We start from the raw sequence: 20871 nt of genomic DNA, 5'->3' as shown, positions 1-20871 counted from the left end.
TTTGTAGAACAGTGAGATAGTGCTGTCCGGCACATAGCCGTCTAGTATACGATCTTCGAGGGGTTAGGAATCCGGAACCGAACAACCCACCGGCAACACAGAAGTCAGAGCATGACGTACCTGGAGATAACAAAATCTTTCCCTGTCACTCAACTTATACTCTGCTTGCAGGTCAGAGAAGGCCTTAACCTTTCCTTTAACCCAAAGATCACGCACTTTACTTATACCTATCATGTCCCACTTATCAAATCCCTTCGTCCTCCAGAGGCCGCCCAACTTCGCAGAGGCATAGAGTGGTGTTGCACCCGTTAATTTATCACTCCAGCCCATAGCCGCCGTCCCGCTATGCCATACCCGCACAGTTATAGCGGTAGGCCCCATGAGTTGTGAACGGGAGGGTCCCGAATAGAGTGCCCTATAGTAATCACCCCCCGGGAGCAGCCATTTGTCCATTTCAAATGCTGGGTTCAACGCCGGGCCATACATCCCATGGTTGATAGCCGCAAGGTGGGAAGTGTGGCTCACTGGTTAGAGGAGGCAGACCTGGAAGCAGAGGTCAGCCCAGGACCAGGGTTCAATTCCCGGCTCGGCGGGGTCTTGAGTCCTAAAATGTCCATGGACTCGACAATTCTCGCTCCGGTGCCTACTCGATTCACGGGTTCACACTCTGCGACTCTGGGCAATAGCTTGCTTAATCTCCACAACGGCCCCTCGCGGCGGGATGCCTGGCTTTCACCTTGCGGATACCCTGCCGGGGTTATCTCACAGGGGAATACCAGGACGGGTTCCCTAAGCAAGCGCTTAGAAACCGCTTGGTGATTTGCGCTATATAAATTCCTGTACATTTACATTTACATTTACATTTACAAGCCCAATAATACCTACGAATATCCGGGAGCGCTATACCGCCATCATACCAGGGGAGTTTCAATTTCGGAAGAGCTATACGCGAACGTCCGTCCCATATTAGTCGCCTCTGTAGCGATTCTATTTCCCGAAAATACGTCGACGAGATGACATCAGGACTATTTTGAAGGGCATACAGGAACCGGGGCAGGGACATCATCTTAAAAAGGGCCGCACGCCCTAGTGGAGACAACGGTAATTTACGCCAACGCGCCACATCGGAGCGTAGCCGCTGAAGTGGGGGAAGCAAATTCCGTTCGTAGCGAACCGCCGGATCCATAGAGATAAACACACCCAGGTACTTGAAGCCAGTTTGCGACAGCTGGATGGGACAGCCCCGTGGCAAACGAGGGACATCACCAGCCAGTACATAAATGCAGGATTTTGACCAATTAATGATGAGGCCCGAGTTTTTCCCAAAGGAGGTAAGTACGTCAAACAACGCATTAAGCGATTTTTGGGGAGAGGTAAGGTACAACAAAATATCATCCGCATATAAGGAAATGCGATCCTCAAATTCCGGCGTCCAGCGTATACCCCTCAGCGAGGGTTCCCACCGCAGCCAAGCAGCAAGAGGCTCCAACGCCAAAGCAAAAAGGAGCGGGGACAACGGACAGCCCTGTCGCGTGCCCCTACCTAGAGTAAAAGGCACAGAGACGCGGCCATTAACCACCACCTGGGCTAATGGTGTTTCATACAGGAGTTTGACCCAACCGATGAAACCGGCGCCGAAACCAAACTTGGCGAGTACCGCCCAGAGATAAGACCACTCGATGGTATCAAAGGCCATCGTGGCGTCCAAGGACGCCAAGATGGCCGGTTCACGCAACGTCGGGGCCCTCGCGAGAACACCATGCAGACGTCGTAAATTTAGTGCCGTATTACGGTGCGGGATAAAACCCGATTGATCCGGATGAATCAAGTCGCCAATAACCGTAATCAAACGATTAGCAAGCAATTTGGCGAGGATCTTGGGCTCCGCATTTAAGAGCGAAATGGGTCTATAAGACGAGCAACGATCCCGTGGTTTACCCTCCTTATGGATCACCACAATGGTCGCAAGACGCTGATCTCTAGGGAGGGAGCCATTGTCTCGAGCAGCCAAAAACATAGCACGTAGATGGGGAGCTAAAGTATCAGGGCGTAACTTATACAGTTCCACTGGAAGGCCATTGGGACCAAGAGCCTTGCCAGAGCGAAGGGAGCGCAGCGCGAGAGCCACTTCATCCACCGAGGGCGTGGCATCGAGGCAATCACGCTCCGAGTCGGACAAACAAGGGAGCGTTATGTCTCGAAGCAACAAGTGCGAATCTCCTTCAGGCCTGTTGGACACCGAAGTATATATTTCCCGAAAGTAATCAGCAAAGCATTCAACAATGTCAACTGGATCAGTTACACTCACATCAGCACACGTCACAATCACCGGAACCACTCGATTCGCTCTCTCCCTCTTGTCCAGCCAGGCAATCGACTTTCCTGCTTTATCACTCACGTCATAGAGCCGTCCCTGCTGTTCCCTACCCATCGTCTTTGCCGCATCAGTGACCAGAGTTTTACATTCTAGTTGTTTAAGGCGGAGGACATGTAAAGCTTCTCGAGATACCCCCCGCTCCAGTGCAGTCTCCATGTCTGAGATCTCATATTCGAGCTGAACAACTGCTTCGTTCTTACATTTCTTAGCACACCCCACCAAAGACAATGCCTGTCCCCTGATCAGTCTTAAAAGCTTCCCACAACGAGACAGGTGACGATACAGAACCAACGTTTTCAGCAAAATACAGGTCAAATCAGTTAATCCATTCAGTGCGCGTCTTGGGGTTGAGAAGATGCCGTGGGTTAATCGGAACCACCCTGCCTACGGCCCTGATGCTAAAATTAAAGTGAAACCAAATAGGGGAATGGTCTGATATGCCCCGGGCCAGGTGTCTAACCTCCCCAATTGAGGGGGACAGTGCCGCCTGTATCAGAATGTAATCTAATCGTGAAAGACTGCCATGAGCTCCCGAGTGGAAAGTAAACTGTGTTTGCTCTGGGTGCATTAGTCTCCAACAGTCTATGAGGCCCAAGGTTTCCAGAAAGTCGCCCAACCAGGATTGTGCAGGAGGAAGATCTCGTGGGGGATAACGATCTATCCTGCCAGAAATGACGGAGTTAAAATCCCCACCCAGTATCAAAACACCCTCGGGGAGACCCAGAACCATCCGCCCCGGGTCCGCAAATGTCGTGGATTGCAAGCCCGGGGGGACATAAACTGACACCAACGAAATCGGCTTTCCCTCCCACCGCCCGACTAGTGCAACATAGCGACCCCTGTCATCGAGGATCACATCATCATTTTCGAGGGGGAGGGAAACCTTAAGCAAAATTCCCACTCCTCTAGAACTCGACGTAAATCCCGAATGGGCAGCCAGACGATAACCCCTCCTATTGAGGGCATGACAAGTGTTCCCTATCAAATGCGTCTCTTGTAACAGTACGACATCAGGCGAAAGGAGCCGCAACAGTTGCATAACCACCCCTCTCTTTATGCGATCACCCAACCCATTCACATTCCAGCATAATACCTTCAACCCTCTACCCCCCATCCAAACTCAAAATGGACTCCCATCGCAAAACGAGCAGCACACAAACGTCAGTGATAATGAAAGTACCTTGCCTTGAAAAAGAAAAAAAAACAATCCCTGAACTTGTCCCACCCTCCCCCCAAGGTCCCCTACACAACTGCTCCCCACCCTGCACCCCTGCATCGACTCAAAAGCCACCCCAATTTGCAGTGTGCCTGTCACCCTAGCAAATAAAAACATGAACTAATCTACACAAAGAAAACCCCCCAGAGGAGGAGAGGGTCCCGTCATCCCCGCTACCTCCGAGGATACGAATGGAACGATCAAAGAAAGTCAGTGAACTCCGGCTGATCACGCTGAAAATAGTTCCGGACACAGGCACCATAGTCATTCTTGGTCCATCAGTCCCCCTTCCGCACCACCAGCATGTTCTTGCCCAGCGCGGCGAGTTGGTAAAGTGTCCAACCAATCACTCACTTCCTCAGGCCTGACAAAGAAAAATGTACGATTGTCATACTCAACACGTAGTCGGGCCGGGAACAACATAGCATATATTAGTTCCATGTCTCTCAGTCGCCTTTTCACACCTTGAAATCCCATACGCTGTTTCTGGACCGACTGAGAAAAGTCTGGATAAAAATTCACAGCAGCGTTCTCGAACTGCGTAGGGCTGTTTGTCCGTGCCGCCTGCAAAATGGCGTCGCGATCTCTAAAATTAAAGATCCGCGCAATAATCGGACGGGGGGGGGGGAAACCAGGCTTCGCTTGTCCCCCTGGCACTCTGTGCGCACGTTCGATGGCAAAAAATTTGCTCAGGCCCTTTGGAGCCAGATGATTCAGAATGAGGTCCTCCACTCGAAGATCAGTGGCGAGCGGACTAGATTCTTCTGGGACCCCAATAATACGCATGTTATTGCGCCACGCACGGCCTTCAAAATCCTCCAAGCGACGTGCAAAAAAATCATTGGCAGATCTTAAGTTGCGCACTTCTGTTTGCAAGTCGGACACGTCCGTGGTGAGGCTGGAGGTCTTCAGGTCCAACGACTTCACTTTCTCATTCGTCTTGGCTAAGTCAGTGCGAATAAGGTTGACATGGATAGCCACCGTGTCCAACTTCAGAGCCAGGGCTTCATACTGTTGGCCAATGGAGGACTGTATCCCCGCGATGGTGCCCATCACGTCTTGTAGTGTTAAGTCCGCCAACAGCCTCCTCCCGGTTCTTAGATGCGCCACCGGGGGATCCTTTGGAAAGCGTATAGCGATCCATGACGTTCGTCTGAGTAGACCCACCCCGGATGGTGGTTTTAACCTTCCGTTTCTCACCCTCAGGCTTGCCCATAATGGCGAGTCGAGTGCCCCGGAGGGAGGCTTGATATCTGGTCCAAACGGTTCCGTAAAAGTCACACACGGGAACACAGGAGACCCAGTTGAGCCAAGTGGAGACACCAGCCAAACCAACGTCTGCTCGAAACTCAATGAGTTGGCATCAGTCCGTTCAACAGACAAGCCGCATAAATGAGGCAGTGCGCCAGAGAAACGAAACCGAAAGTGAAGTGAGGCCGTGGTGCGACCTCCTCGAGCCGTTGTTGTTGAATTACGATCCGGGCACTGCCACCACTCAAGGTCCAGGCTAGTCCATGGAGAAGGCCGCTAAGTTCAAGACGACGAAGCTCGGGGTCCCTGCGTCCGATTTCGATCGAAAAACCTGCTAGTACATCAGCCGGGTTGTGTCTTCAATGATCTTCCATCAGATCAGGATATTGGACAGGATAAATGCGGGAGGCAGCGAGGGTCCTCGGGAGCCCTGTGCTCACACGGCCATCTCGGATGCGCGCAAAGCTCCTCTCTGTTCCACATTTTTTGAAGCATAACCATGGTGAAAATGATTTTAAGTGGTTTATCCTGGAGAAGGTCAAGATTGGAAAAAGAGGGGGTAACATCCAAACCACACGTAAATATCGGGAACAATGGTATATTTCATACCTTAACACCGTTAGGAAGGGTCTTAACTCTAAAGAAGAGTGGGAACGGATTATTGGAGCAATCTAATTGACTGTTTAATATGAAGGGTCTGTGACTCTAAAGAAGAGTGGGAGCGGATCTTTGGAACAATTTAATCAGTTTATTAATGTAACTTTGCTGTACTAATCTGGGCTTAGTCTGTTAATAACAATCAGAAGATAGGGAGCTGTCATGCACATTTGTGTTTGGCAGTTAGAATATGTGTACCGTATGTACAGGTCTATTCAGTCTGCAAGTACATGGCATAGAAAATTCTGTAAAGAAGATTATCTGGTCTCTTGGATGCCAGAATGCATAAGAATATTTGGTGTCTTTGACACGTAAGGTAGTGGCTCCGCATAAGTTAGTCCCATCGTGTTGCGTGTGGTCTGGTATTTAGGGCACACGTTATGGGTGTGAGTTTTCTTAGTCTGTGTGCAATGAGCACAAAAAAATGGGCGGAATTGCTACATTTAAACTTTAACTGTAATTTTGAAAATAATCTACTTTATATCCCCTGGAGGATATAAAATTGTTACTCCATTATGGGATCGAAACTCGAAATTCAGGGTGCAATCGACTACTATTTACGGCTATATATTCCCGTCTGGGTCTTTTTTCACTTTCTCCTGATCCCTGAACGTGGGCGTTCTAGTGGTCCGAGGGAGAGAACACATTCCGGAAGTAAGATGAAGTGTTCGCGCCTGCGCGTCGGTATATATAACGCGGGTGAACTAAAATGGCGCTTTTGAATTGAAGAACGAATTTGCCGTCCGACGAAACAAGTTTTTAGGTATGGCATATAGGAATAAGATTGGCAGGGGTTGGATACAGTCTGAACATGTCGGCGTATATGGGGCATGTTTGCTAAAAAACTTTTCCCCGCTTATATTTGTAGATACGAGCATGTGGTGACCTTTACGGCGTTAACACTGCATCGTACATTGTTTTAAGACGATCTAAGCCAAGTGCTCCCCAGCATACGTACAAAGGACCCAATTGAGCAACTGAGGTGAATATACGTTAATCCTCCTTAGTGATGCCGTGTTTTGAGTTGGGGTCGCCACTAATGTCGTTACTATTGTCTTCCACGCGCACTGCAGATTAGGTGCTTGGGGAGTCATCGAGCGGCTGTACGGCATTTTTTATACGGACCGGGAGACGTGTTCCCCGCTGTGGGTCTGTGAACTACGAAGGAAAGCAATACTGAATTTCATGCGAGGTATGTTATAGGGACCTGAATCCCTGTATCACGGAGGGCAGTAATAATATCATTATCTGTGATACATGATGCCATAATCGAAATGGAAAAATTGTTTGGCATCTTTTGTTATTTCTGTGTTATAGGCTAAATGGGACTTTATCCAGTCACCAGTGTCCTCGAAAAATTCCTATACGAGGTGGGAGACCTGTTCCCTAACTATAATTTGTGAATTCACCAATAAGTAAGTGAACGTAGTATGTGTTCCTACTTGTAATGATACCCAATCCTTTGGGTGGATGGGATTGTTAATGGTATACTTCTTTGAATTTCTCCTTCCTAGAAACATGCATTGTCTTGTGGAATCGGTATGCTATTGAGTGATTGTTAGAATTAGAAGCAGCTTTCCGTGGAGCGTGTACCCCTGATTGGAGACCTATGCCCATGTGCTACGTTTTTATATAAGGTATACTTTTTAAAGTATTTGGGTGGTGACCTATTTGGCACCCTATGTGGATAGGTATTAGCGATGTACAAGATTGGATAGTTACCCTACCTTAGTGTGTACTACCCTTCATTAGTAATATTTCAAATATATCATTCTCCAGAATAAATGACTAACTGCAGATCTGAATAGGCACATTAGGTCACACCACGTGGGCCTCTAAATGGCATTATTTTTGTCAACAAATAGGTTGCCTAGAAATAAAGTGTGATAAACAAACTGTGGGATATATTTCTTGATGTAATATGAATTTAAGCATCTGCATATCGCCCCCTGTACAGTGGAAATGTGAATATGGTCATGTTTGAAGGGCGGATATCCACAATGTAATAATCTGCTTATCAACTGTGAAATATGATTCCAATCTTGGTTTTAATCAGAAAAAGTGGCTTTGTGAATTGTATACAAACCTACTGACTGATATAGAGCCCAAACAGTCTATATCGGTGGGTGCTGTTATGGATGTTGTATATGTGTGTTTTTATTTGGTAATTTGTACTAGTATTGAGGCTTTGTAACAATGAAATGTACTATGTGATGTCTGAACTGGTGCTCATTGTGTGAAAAAAACTTTTTTAATTGCAGATTTTATGGGATGGTTATTGTGTTTTCCTGAAGAAGGTGGCTATAGTTTTAGATGTCCGCCGAAACGCGTCGATGCTCAAAAAGAAAGGAGAAATACTTCAAGCCTTGAGAGATAACAATTCTGATGTCTAGCTGAATTGATCTCATCAATCTTCTTGTTTACAAATAGGAACTTATAAAAAATTTTCCTTTTTCTGTCTGTCCCTTTTATATTGTATATTTTACATTGTATGTGATTTTAATGTATTGTGAAATAATTTGACATCTATTAACCATATTGGTTTTTTGCACTTGTTTTGAATAAACTGTGAAGTATATTTGTGTGATTCAGACTTGTTACATTGCCTCCGTATTTGCTACATGTGTGCCAATTTGGTGGTGGTGTGTGAATAACTGTAAGTGTGTGTAATAAAGTCAATATGCCCAAGGGGAATCTTATTTAATGACATTTGTGCAGAGGTGAGTCCTTCGTGTGCTGCTAAGATTAGTACTAACCTATGTTCCATGTTTGGGATTGCCCTATCGCCCACTTCAGGGATTCAAGCAAAATGAACATTATTTGCATCAGTTATATATGAGTACTTTACAGGAAAGCCTTTCGGGAGTGTTTTACCACTGTCTTTTACTGAAGCAGTGACAGCTTGTATTATTTTGCTGTCTATTTTCGTTTTTGAACGAGTGATTGCAGCTATGGAAGCCGTTTGCACAGCTGCCTTCGGGCCTCATCAGCCAATGAATTCCCTTCAACGTGAACGCCATCATGCTGATGACTCAGTGTATGAATCACATGAGTCTTTTGTAGTTGTTTTTGTAAAAGAACTACTCGTTCCCATAGCAGTTTATGCTTAATTGTACCACCTTTGGCGTCTCTGAAACCATTTTGAACCCAGTTCTGCAAATATTAGTTGTAAGACTGGACACAGTAATACGAATCGCACACTATTAGTGTGGGTAATTCGCGATCAGTATTTTCAAAGCGCCATCTTGAAAGCCTGTAGTTCAGCTCGTTAAGCTGTACAGTCTCCGAGAGATTGAGTTTTTGTGACCATAGGTCTAAACAGATGAAGGGTAAAGATCCTAAATTGCTCTGGTGGTCCATTTCCCTACATGGTATGGACTTTACAGTGGAACATAGACCTGGGAGTAACCATGCCTATGAGGGATAAAAAATAGATTTCCCCTACATAAGGAGTATCAGACCATATTATGTTAGCATGATGCATCTATATGTACCCTCTTTGCTTGAGATATATATATATATATATATATGTATATATATATATATATATATATATATATATATTGCTTTCACAGGGAGGACAGTGTTTATTTACTCCTTGCGTTAACACTGCTAACTGAGTAGGCCGAGAACCATACAGACGCCATTTTCGAATCTATGCTCGAACACGGGCTGTGATCACGTGTTAGTCTCCGACAGTTGTCAAGCCCCAGTTCATCTTAATTACTGGGAGCAGCTAAACGTAGGCTGTTCACTCGACTGTCCTGAGACTCAAGGTCGCATCTGGTTTTGAGTGCGATAAGCGCATTCTTGGAGGCGCCGTGCCTACACTCCCGGGCACCAAGACGAAAGGGAGTCACCCCTCTTGACCTCCCCAGTAATAAATAGCTACGCTTTGAACTAATCATGTGTGCCATATATGGTCCTTTCCTGGAGCTCGAGGGCCAACTGGTGTTTTTCCTTTTACAGTGATTATATGTGTTGAACTGAAAAGTATATAACCTCATGTTTGAATGTGAGCCAACCGTCTTCTCCGCGCACCTGATGGGTGAGAGTTGGAGAGGTTCCTCTACAGAGTATTTTTGCTTAATAAATGATTGAACTTTCTTCACTGCCATCTGACTGATTATTGGGTAATGGGATTGGGGCTATTGGTAGGTATAGCCCTTTGTTATTTTATATGGTACTTCAGTTGGCGACTCTGGTGGGACTCCGTGATAGGGTCGTCCTCCCCGTAACCGGGTAGAAAGGACAAAGAAAGGGGAGCTCTGGTCAAGCGGGTGGACATACCAAACATTTTTGACTTACTCCGCTCTCGCGATCAGAGTGCCCCAGCTGCTAGTGACCCTTCGCCGGAGTCCTACGGGCGTAACCCAGGAGCTGACTGTGTTGGTCTTCAGGAGTTGGCAGTGGAGAATACGCAATTGTACCTGTGTGCACCAGGTGAGTGGATTGTTTTAGTGTCCTTTGGTATGCGCTGTTGAGCAGTGCTTTTGAAGCAGTTAACTGTGTTGGATTTGGTGGTCGGTGTACCACGGAGCATCTTGGGGGTCTGATGGAGCAGCATTGTGGCTGCACGGTAGATGCTCCACAGACTTGTTTTGTGAACAATAGAGACACAGATTGGACACCCTGGTGTGGCTCGTGTGGTGCACACCCGGCCGTACTGGTCTCGGAAAGGCCTGTGGTTGAACCTGGGTAGCCTTGGGGACATATCTGAAGCGATGCTAAGGAAGCAGGCTTAGTCAGAATAGTCCCAAGGGTGAACCAGGAAGACTGCAGGATGGTCTGTAGGACAGTCTGTGGTTATACCTTTCCTACGGTCTCTTGGTAGTCTTTGGACTGCTTGATTTTTGTATCTGTTGGTCTGGAATCTGAACTGATTGATTCTCCATGAACAGAAGTCGACGGGCTCTGTTCTTTGTTTGGAAAGACAGAAAAGAGACATGTTGTTTTGAATATCTTTGTATGTACATATATTATTGTTCTGTGTGTGTTCGAATAAGAGTGAGGTTGAATATGTTGTGAATGTTTGAACATGGCCATGTTTGAAAGTACATTTTTATGATTGAATGAGGAATACGTGACAACAATCACTATGCCGTGTTTTAGCAAATTGAGTTGTTTTGGATGTTGTCGCCGTCCTAATGATACGCGATTGGCTGAAAGTCAACCTGCCCCGCCTGAGGGCAGCCTGAGTTATGATATGTATGTAAAGCATGGTTTTACGCCTATGTTGTTTAACACACTAAGGCATAAATATACTAAGGATAATGTAGAGTTGCAATGGCCTTTAACCAGGTCTTTTGATGAGAAAAAGATACATTTTCGGCAAGATCGATTGTTTTCTAAACGTAGTCAACAGTCAATGTTTGATTCCCTAAACCTATGGCAGAAGGAAGCAAAGCATAGACGTATACGGGAGGAGAAATTATGCAGAATAAAGGGAGGTCAGACGATTACGCAGAAGGCCATTGCTTATGATAAAGCTCAAACCGAACAGGGAATTGATTTTGCAGATGGGCAATTTAGATTACAATGGATAAGACCGACGTGGCTAGGACTGAAGCGGAGGATGAGATGGAGGATCTATTGTATACTCGTCCACCTCCCCCTTATGCCCCACACGTATATATCCTGTTGTTCCCCCGATTCCAGTACAGGTCCCTTTAGCCTCTGCCCTTGTTGTTTCCTCTTCCCCTGTCTCTCCGGGAACGTCCTGTGTTTCATCTCCCTCTGTGTCTGTGACGGCTACCTTATGGTCTGTTACATTGCCATCTTCGGTTATGTTCACAGCTGTTTTGTCTCCCCCCTCCCTTGCGTGGGCTTCCCAGTCCGCGAGCACAACCCCATCTTTAGCTTCTTCAACTCCAGCTCGTGCTCCGGGGGATTTGGACACACAAAAGTTGTTTACTCGTTGGACTGTAGGACTAAATGAGAAACAGATAGTTGAAAATCAGTCATCCAGGTGGATGTGACATCCTATTTATACTATAACTGATATATGGAGCACGCTCCGAGACTTTGAGCCTGTTATGCAGCAACATGCCCTGAAACACATGGCCACATGTCTTATTACTTTATGGGAACAGTGTTTTGCAGGAGGGATAGCCCACCCAAGTGATGTATGATATTCGGGACAGGGCTCATAAGTCTGAATTTAGACCAGAGGAAGTGTACAAAAATGTTGAGGTGTTATTAAGTTATCGAGGGCGAATGCACCAGAAATGTTCCTCATGGGACTCTAGGCACCCTATGCGAGAAGTCCATCATATCTTTCACCCTAAAATACCGGAATTAAAAAATGATCAGGATGTAGTGACTAGACCTTGTGTAGAGGCATGAGTGCAGGAACAATGGGTTTATACCCCTTGGAAGAGGAGTGAAGTCCTCTCGCTAAAATTACAACTACCTGACCCCCGTAAGAACCCCACAGCTTATTATAAGGAACTCACTGAAGCGGCTTCCTCAGCCGTTATGGCCCTAGCTGACATAGAGCTATTTTTTGCATTGCTAGTCCCTGTTGATGTATGGTGTGAGGTGCATGATCAGGACCATGTTCAGGAGTTGGGCGGAACATGGGAACAGATAAAAGATTGGGATAGGGAACATAAGCCTGGTGATAAACCAAAACCCGAATTATAGGCGTTACCTGGCGGTATTATTACTTACATGCATTCTTTAATTCCGCCTCGTAAGGTGGATTGGGATATATTGACAGCATGTAAGCAGAAGAAAGACGAAAGTGTTTCTGATTTCTTCACTAGATTTGAAGGTGTATTCATTGACTTTAGTGGACAGGATTTATCAGTGGAAGGCGGTATACGATTATTTATTAATCGTTTTGTGACCAATTTGCTACTGGAAGTTTCTGCGCGGCTACAAACCACTGAAAGTACTTGGACTACGTCTATGCCCTCTGTAATATTGAGTATGGCCCAATATTACGAGCATAGAGAAAATGAGAGTAAGGATAAGACGGAAAAGAAAACGAAAGATCTTAAGACACGGGTGTTGTTGCAATAAGTCGTTTGAGGACGAGGCAGAGAGAGAGCCTGTTGGCTAGTGAGCCCCCTGAAGACTTTTCTTTACAATAAACTTGTTTTCCTGGTTGCTCCAGGCTTGCTCCAGCATCCCTGCAAAGGAGAAGCGCCACAGACCTTGCTGGTCTGCAACAGAGCCAATCTTGACATCCTGCGTGGGTTGCAGTTGCCAAGGCTTGTTGGGTCCAATCCGGATACCGACCCCGCAGTCAACTAGATCCTTCGTGGGACAGTTCGAATCCAGCGCCAGGTCATCGTCAAGGACTCCTGGACCTCGTGGCTGAAGAGACAAACTTGACTTCTTCACCTGATATCACCCGACATCGCCTGGTTCCTTCCTGGTTCCTTCCTGGTCACTGGCTAGTGACCCAGACTCTGTCCCTTCTGCTTTCAGATTCTTCAGATCTTCGAACCACCCTTGGATCTACCCGGACTCTTTTCCTCTGGTCACCTGCAGCACTTCTTTGCAGCTCTCCATTGAAAATGACGACGAAACCCGACACGAAAAGACACCTATGCACCCGGCTTCCCTGGGTGAGGTAACACGAGTACTCCGGTGCTCCCGTGGGTCTTGACTCTCGAAGTGTCCTAGTTTAAAAGGGTTCCATCCTAGTCCATCCGAAAGTGTCCTTAAATTGTATATTTGTAACTTTTACGTTTCCCATAGAAAGTCAATGATAACCCGCGTCTGTGTTTATACACTGCACGCGTCTCCTACTTCCTAACCTTTGGTTGATTAGAGTAGCCCCAGCGATTCCACAGGCCCCAGGCCTGCTTTCTAATTCTCTCGTGGTTCTTATACCACTATTTTAGTATATGGTTTGTGAGGCCCCTAGTGCATAACGTCTACTGTGCAACTTATCGTATATTAACTCAGGGACTTGTATTGTATTTTTACCTCTGACCTTATAAAGAGTGCAGAGGAGTTGTGTTCAGAATAAATACATATATATTTGATATATACCTTGTGTGGTGTCCTTTCATTTGGTACTCAAGGGATTATAATTGGTAAAACAACTTGCTTAATACGCTCTCTGAAGTCTTAGCCTGATGACTGCTGGTCCATGCTACCACTAGGATAGCTTTCTATAAGGTTGACTTTACAACCACCATCAATAAGGGTCAATTAGACTGGTGCAAGGTGCCCACTAGAATTAGTGGACATCATATGCCAGGCTAACTTCTCACAGGTAGTGTGACTATTAGCCTGTACAAATTCACGTGTCTCTTGTCTTCTTCTGTTTTCTATGCAGTGTTCTGCATGCCCACCTAGACCAGACCTAGGAAGCAAGAATACCTGGCAGAAGTTTGTTATTTTGTCCCCTTCCCCCCGGGGTGCTGTCTGTCACAGTGGTGTTTGAACGCCCTGTGGGAGGGTAGTTCCTAGGAGAGGAGGGAGGTTTCTCTACACGACATCGTCCCCGCTGGCTGCTGCAGAGGTTAGTGGCGAACATTACTTCTTGCGTTGCTGACAACCTGACAGCACTGCCTCACAAATTCTGGTGGCCAGTCCTGTTCTGCTAGAAGTATATCAGAACCCTTTCAAGGTTTCTCCCAAAAGAGTGCTTTCACTTTTCTTGGTATGTCTCCCTCCATCCGGAGTGTTATTTCATATAACTTTTGTGGAGAACTAACCCTGGTGTCTACAGTCTCTACCTGTATATACTCATTCAAGTCCACTGTCTTCAGAAGTTCCTTCAGGTTCTGGCGAGCTATTGTTGCTTCTGCTGCACTGTCCAGATTTTCTGAGCCCATTCTCCATTCTTGAGTTGTGTTCTCAGAATTCTCGGCATGTCTGATCTTCAGACCTGCTACCTTCTTCTTGGAAAATTGAGGTTTTGCTTTGTTTTTCTGGACGTGTTGATTGTCTTTGGACTTCACGCGTTCTTCTTTGTGATCTGACCGTCCTCTTCTTTTGGATGTCTGTGACAATATCTGAAAGGTACGAGAGGAACGTGTATCTCTATCTTGATACGTGTCAGGTTTTTTTCAAATTATCCCTATTCCTGAGGTTATACCTCTTTTCAGAGGGCTCCTTTTGAGGAGACCTACCTCAGGATTGAGAACGTTTCTCTTTTGAATGTTGTTTGTTATTTTCCCACTTCTTCCTCCCACTTCTTTTTAGAAGATGTAGGATTGTGTGTAATAGAGTCCTTTTCAGGAACTCCGGACAGTGGTGCCTAATTCTTCATAGGATTTTTCTAATATTCTGGGTAGTTCTTGTTGATGTTCTGTTACATCAAATTCCCTTAAGCGTTGCCACTGATGCTGCCTCCCCTTTAATTTTAGATAATACTAGCTTACTCGTCGCGCGTTGCTGCGATCTCCGAAGAAAGGAAATTCAAGGAAACTCGTTATGATAACATTCAATTTACATTGTGTAATTTTTATTGAATCTTATTCATTTTAATATGGAAAACATTTCAAAGTGTCGTTTTAATTCTATTTATTTATTTGAGTGCTTGTGGATACACGATTTTTTGTTTTTCTGTCTTGTGTGTACATCGGTATTCGAAAGATTATGAGGGCCCTGGGGGGCCGATATTTAAAAAAAATGTATGCCAGAAACCTTCGCCGGAGTGTACTCAACAACTTCCCAAAGTTTCATGGCGATCGGATGAATGGTGTTTTAATTCTATTTATTTATTTGAGTGCTTGTGGATACACGATTTGTTGTTTTTCCGTCTGGTGCGTACATCAGTATTCGAAAGATTATGAGGGCCCTGGGGGGCCGATATTTAAAAACATTTTATGCCAGAAACCTTCGCAGGAGTGTACTCAACAACTTCCCAAAATTTCATGGCGATCGGATGAATGGTGTAGTAATGCATAAAGGACAAACAGACAGACAGACAGACAGACATACATACATTTGTTTTTAAATATATATATATATAGATTATTGCTGAGACCTGGTCTAAGTTTTTCAGTAATTTCATACCTAAATTTAGAGCAGACTCTTCCCCGTATTCGTTTTGAATTTGTTTCAGAACATCAGGTATTACTGCAATAGATGGAACACCATGTGTTTTAGTATAGATGGCAGCAAAGACTGTGCCCCAAGTGGTGCAGTCTTCAAGATGTGGTGTGATCCCCATCGGTAAACAAATTGTTAGGATTCTGGGTTTCTCATAAGGGCTAGTATTAGGAAATACTGCTTTGATTTGAGTAATTTTTTGAGCTATCCAGAATGGAATTCGTTCACGTTTTGTGGGTATTTTACCCATGACTGCGTGTAAAGTCTGTGGAGTAATTTTTAGTGTATTCCCCGGGTGAGGGGTTTGATTTGGAATGGTTAATGGTGGTTGGTCTGTGAAAGTCTGCATTACATATTGGACTGTCTGTAAATTTTTATCACTCTGAGTGGAGTGAGTAATTCCTCGTCTTACATTATTTCAATGTCAGGATGAGGTGTGTAGCCGGCTAGAATCGGCCATGTTGCTCCTGGTCTACCTAGTGGACCGAACCTGATAATGTGATTGTAATGTTGTAGGGCACCTTTAAACCAAAGATTATGCTCCTGTATGTGAGTGGAATTTCAAAATCCTCGAAAGGAAGATATTCCTCAGGTGGTTCATCTTCTTTGTAGAAGTGAAACACTTTTGTTACTGGATTTGATTCTAGGAATACTATCCATGAATAGAATACCTCTGTCTGAAAAGATTCATGTGCCTCTATTACGAAAACCACTCTACCACATCTTGGTGTTAGGCCATGTTTTATAAGTTTTAGAGTGATGGCTCTCCTTAAATTTGGATTGATGTTTATAACACCCTCCCCGGTTTCAAGGAAACAAAGATAAGGTGCACAATATTTTGGAACACTGTATCCTTCAACGTTGAACAAACCAAACAGCTAATATATCGGATTTTCGTCATACTCAGCTATGGCGGATATTAACCCTACCCACTCCAGGCGTCTTATGGAGTATTATGAGTAGGGGTCTCTGAGAAAAGCACGACTGACTTACTTCAGTATCTAGCGTTAAATTAGTGCCTTACCAAACCGTTGGGCACCATGTAGTGTAGTTCCTATTTCCCTTATAGTCTCTGCGCATTGAAATAATATACACTATAGGTTTTGCCTAGGACTGAGGCCAGTATGCCTCTATTGAGTATATTAAACTTAATTACTTTGTGGGCCAGCTAACTCAGAGGTCACTAGAAACTTCTCAAATAAACAAGAAGGGAGTCGTTTCTGACAACCGCATAAACATGACAACTTTGTTTCCCTTAGAATCGGAACAGTTCTCAGAATCTTGGAAACAATAGATAACAGTTTCACTCAGTCAATCGTGCAGGCTTAGTTTCTTCAGTGTTACACAGAAATAGTTAGACGGGCGTTTCAATAAAAGGATTTATTGAACAGTCTTATTTCTCGTGCAAGAGATATGAGCTGTTACAATCCGAAGACAGTATGCGAAAGATAATACGTACAGCGTAAGCAGTAAGAAGAAATAATACTGCAATAGCATGGTCTTTAGGCTATGACATATATTCATATAAACATACATAAATAACACAGGCTAAAATGTGAATACTCGTCTGGTGCTTCTAAATAGTTCCACCCCAGTGTACCTTACCTAAGTCGAGTACGAGGTAAGAAGTAGGTGCTGTTTTCTATAGTATGGTAAGCTATAGTTTGTATTGCCAAGAGTCCCTCTAGGTTCTAGTCTGCCCCATACCTTAGAATGAGAGAGGTGGGAATCTCCTTCCGGGTCTCAATCCCTAACACCCCGCGAAGGGAGTCAGGACACTGGAAGCTGGATTCTCTGCGAGCAGGATGACAGCGTCGGGTCAATGCTTCAGGCGGGGACTCGAATTCCTTCCGAAATTGCAGTGGCGAGCCGTATCGAGCTGTGTAGCCGAGCCGTGGTTTGCCATGGTAAGTGAAAGTATATTTATACCTGGAAGGTGCCTAGGAATGCTAGCATTGACGTAAAGTCGGGCAGAGGAAGACGTCATGAATTGGGTTTAGCCCTAAAACTCAAAGATATGGGAGTAATAAGACTGGCCAGGGCAAATTACAGGCGTAAACAAATTGCTGCTAGAAAGGACTGGGAAGAGGGCCTGTGGCAGGATTTGAAAGTTGCTTGTTCTGCAAAGAATTCCAAACTTTTTTGGGAAATCTTTAAGTGGGACAGGGGAGGTTATGGAGAGAGTCCACACAACAACGTTGACCGTAACTCCTGGGTCGACTATTTTAAGCCCCAATATGCTGCCCGTGCAAATGATAACAGCTTAGGCGATTACCCACATATTATGTATAAGGAACCTCCCTTTTCTTTGAATGAGGTGGACAGGGCGCTGGATCTAGTCACTGAGGGGCGTGCTACCGGAATGGACTGTGTCCCTGCAGATTTATTCCTGAACAATAGAAGGCGCTGGCATCTTTATATCCTTTATCTGGCAAACGCCGTAGCTCAAGGGATGGAAGTGCCCATCTCTTGGAAAGGGGCAGAAATTGTGCCGGTATACAAAAAGGGGGACAAGTCACTTGCAGCCAATTATAGACCAATAAGTCTAATCGACTGTCTACAAAAAATTGTGGGTCGGTTGGTTTTGGGCAAAATCCAGTCCTGGATGGATAATGACAATATTTTAAGTCACCTCCAGGCTGGGTTCCGCCCAAAAACAAGCACCATCGACCAGGTCTTTAGGTTCATCATGTTATATTGGCACACCGTGGTCTTGGAAAAGGGCACTTTGTATGCCGTTTTTGTTGATCTAAAGGCGGCATTCGATCTGGTCCCTCGTAATATACTATGGAAAGTTTTAGCAGATCTGGGGATGGAACCTGATTTGTTGAGTCTGATTGTCCGCCTGCATGAGGATACTTTCGCGCGGGTACGGTGGGGATCCCAGGGGGAGGTTACCGAGCCCTTTCCGGTGGAGCGAGGAGTAAGGCAGGGTTGTGGTTATGGCGCCCACCCTGTTCTCGCTCTTCGTGAATGGGGTCGCGGATTTCCTCTCCCTGGTCCCGACCGATGCCCCCGTGATGTCTGGCGAGCGGGTCCCGATCCTCATGTTCGCGGACGACACTCTCATCATCTCAAAGACTCCGAGTGGACTCCAGCAAGCGCTGAAAAGGTTTGAAAATTTCTGTTCGGACAGGGGACTAGAAATAAATACTACAAAAACAAAGTATATGGTTTTAACCGATCGCAAGACGTGTGGGTCAAATAGACCTTTTAGAGGGCTGATTAATATGAATGGTTCCCCGTTGGAGCGTGTAGACGCCTTTACCTACCTGTGGGTGACCCTTCAGAAAGACTTGGGGTGGTCCAGCCAATTAGATATTGCGGTCCTAAGACTCCGTCAGCAGGCAGGTATTCTTCTAAAAAAATTCTCCACTTCAACAACTAAGCCCATCAGTCCGTTACTTGAAGTATATGGGATGAAAGTCCTAGGTTCGGCCTTATATGGAGCGGAATTATGGGGCTTTGAAGACCTTAGGAAATTAACGCTAGCTGAAAATGAATTTCTTAGAAAAGCTACTAGCGTCCCCATAAGTACCCCTTTAGTGCCGCTAATGTGGGACCTTGGAAAAAAGGCAGTCCAAGACTTAGCCTTTTTGCGTCCGGTTCTCTACAGGCGCCGGCTGTGGACGTCTGAAGAACTACAGCATTATGCTCAAGGACTGAAGGAGGTAATGGCTAAGGACACGTCCCAAAAAATTCATTGGCTTAAGAACATCAAGTTGATACTTTCTAGGTTAGGGATGATTGACTTATGGAAGGACCCAGAAAATGCCAATTTTCCCTCTAAAAAACTACTAAAAGAAAAATATTGGGAAATGGTGATATCTGAAGCAAGGTCAGAGGGTCTCTCCGCACACTTAACTAGTCGCTTTATGGACTTTAAAACCCTACCGAAATTAGAACAATACTGGGACATTATTGCTAAACAACAGGATCGTAAGCTCTATTTCCAGCTTAGAGTAGGATCACTCCCACGGTTGAATGGGCAGATAAAAGTGGAATTGATAGATGCCCCAACTGTGAGGAGGAGCAAGAGACAATCAGTCATTTTTTATTCTTTTGTCCCCTATATACAGCCCCTAGATCATTGTGGATTAAGCCTTTATGTAAAATACTAGGGCTCCAAAGACACGCTGAGGCTCTTAGAATTTTAACTTCAGACTCGATGCCTACAATTGCTGTTGCTGTGGCCAAATTTTTGAAATGGGCATGGGTAATCCGCACAAAATACATAGCAGCAAAAATGTGAAGATTAAATTGTATGGTCTTAGCACTTATGGGACACCACTTGTAAAGTTTGCACAAGATTCCCCTGTTCTAATGTATGTTTATGAAATAGTTTTATATTCTTTTTAAACTGCAACTCGACATAGTCTATTCTAGTTTAATACTTTTTTAGGAAAATTATTTATTGTATGGATTTTAATGTCTTTTTTACCTCTAATGGTGTAATATATGTATGTATACTTTTATGACTTAATTGTCGAATAAAGGTTGTGAATGAATGAACTCCTAAGGAATAGTTGTTCATGCATAATAAATGAGTTCTTGGAGAAATCAATAATCTAAGCAGGGAAAGTCCCAATGGCTTATGGGTTTGGTTTCTAAGAACTCTGTGTGACGTGGGATTGACAGATGTCGGTGACCATGCCTGTATTTGGATAGCATGGCTGATGCCTAAATAAGGACTGGGATACTATGCATAAGGATAAGGGCAATGTGAGTTGTGCCTATAAAAGGGAATGATTCCGGAAACCTATGTACGGGTATCTAAATCGAAACACAACACTATGAATTTGTCCATGAAGAACTGGGTATAGGTTACATTGTTGACCAGCTCCACTCTGTCCTTTAAAACTTTGGCCTTCAATTTGGACAAAAGAGGAACTTGGTTTTAATAGATTAATATTGCAGGATTGTTTAAAATTGGATAGCCTTCTTTATTCCCGTGGTTGGCTTATATCTCCCACAACATGAAGTCTCTAGGGAGGGCCGATTTATATGTTAATCCCAGCAGCATAGTTCGCTCGGATGGCAAATGGGTTGAAGCCACATTTATGGGTAAGATGGCAGCAGACCGTGAGGATTCTGCAATATCGATACACTTGGTGTGACATGCGATCCTTGTGAAAACTGTCAGTAATTTAGAACTCTATCTGACTTGCAACATGACACGTCACCAGTGCCGCCTGCTGATTTATTTTAGGCTTAACATATTTCCTAAAATAGTATATTTTAATTATGGCTGTTTTAAGGATTCGGAACTGCCCCTTTGTAACGGTGACAACATCCGGTTCAATGACACATTACATGTTGTTATGATTTGTCCTAAACATAATAACCTACA

At 44.8% G+C, this 20871-nt stretch overlaps 1 protein-coding gene across 1 annotated transcript in view; it reads left to right on the top strand.

The window, feature by feature from the left end:
• The window catches only part of CIMIP4 (ciliary microtubule inner protein 4), a 553487-nt gene extending 545536 nt beyond the window's left edge, over nt 1–7951 (top strand). Inside the window, exon 11 of the mRNA XM_078683876.1 lies at nt 7763–7951. Coding sequence (XP_078540002.1) covers nt 7763–7894 — 132 coding nt within the window. The 3' untranslated portion in view covers nt 7895–7951. The remainder of the gene's footprint in view (nt 1–7762) is intronic.
• Nucleotides 7952–20871: the final 12920 nt, after the last annotated feature.

The sequence above is a fragment of the Lissotriton helveticus genome, chromosome 1_1, assembly GCF_964261635.1.
Source record: "Lissotriton helveticus chromosome 1_1, aLisHel1.1, whole genome shotgun sequence".
In the NCBI taxonomy this organism is placed as follows: domain Eukaryota; kingdom Metazoa; phylum Chordata; class Amphibia; order Caudata; family Salamandridae; genus Lissotriton; species Lissotriton helveticus.
This window is presented reverse-complemented; position numbering and strand designations above follow the sequence as displayed.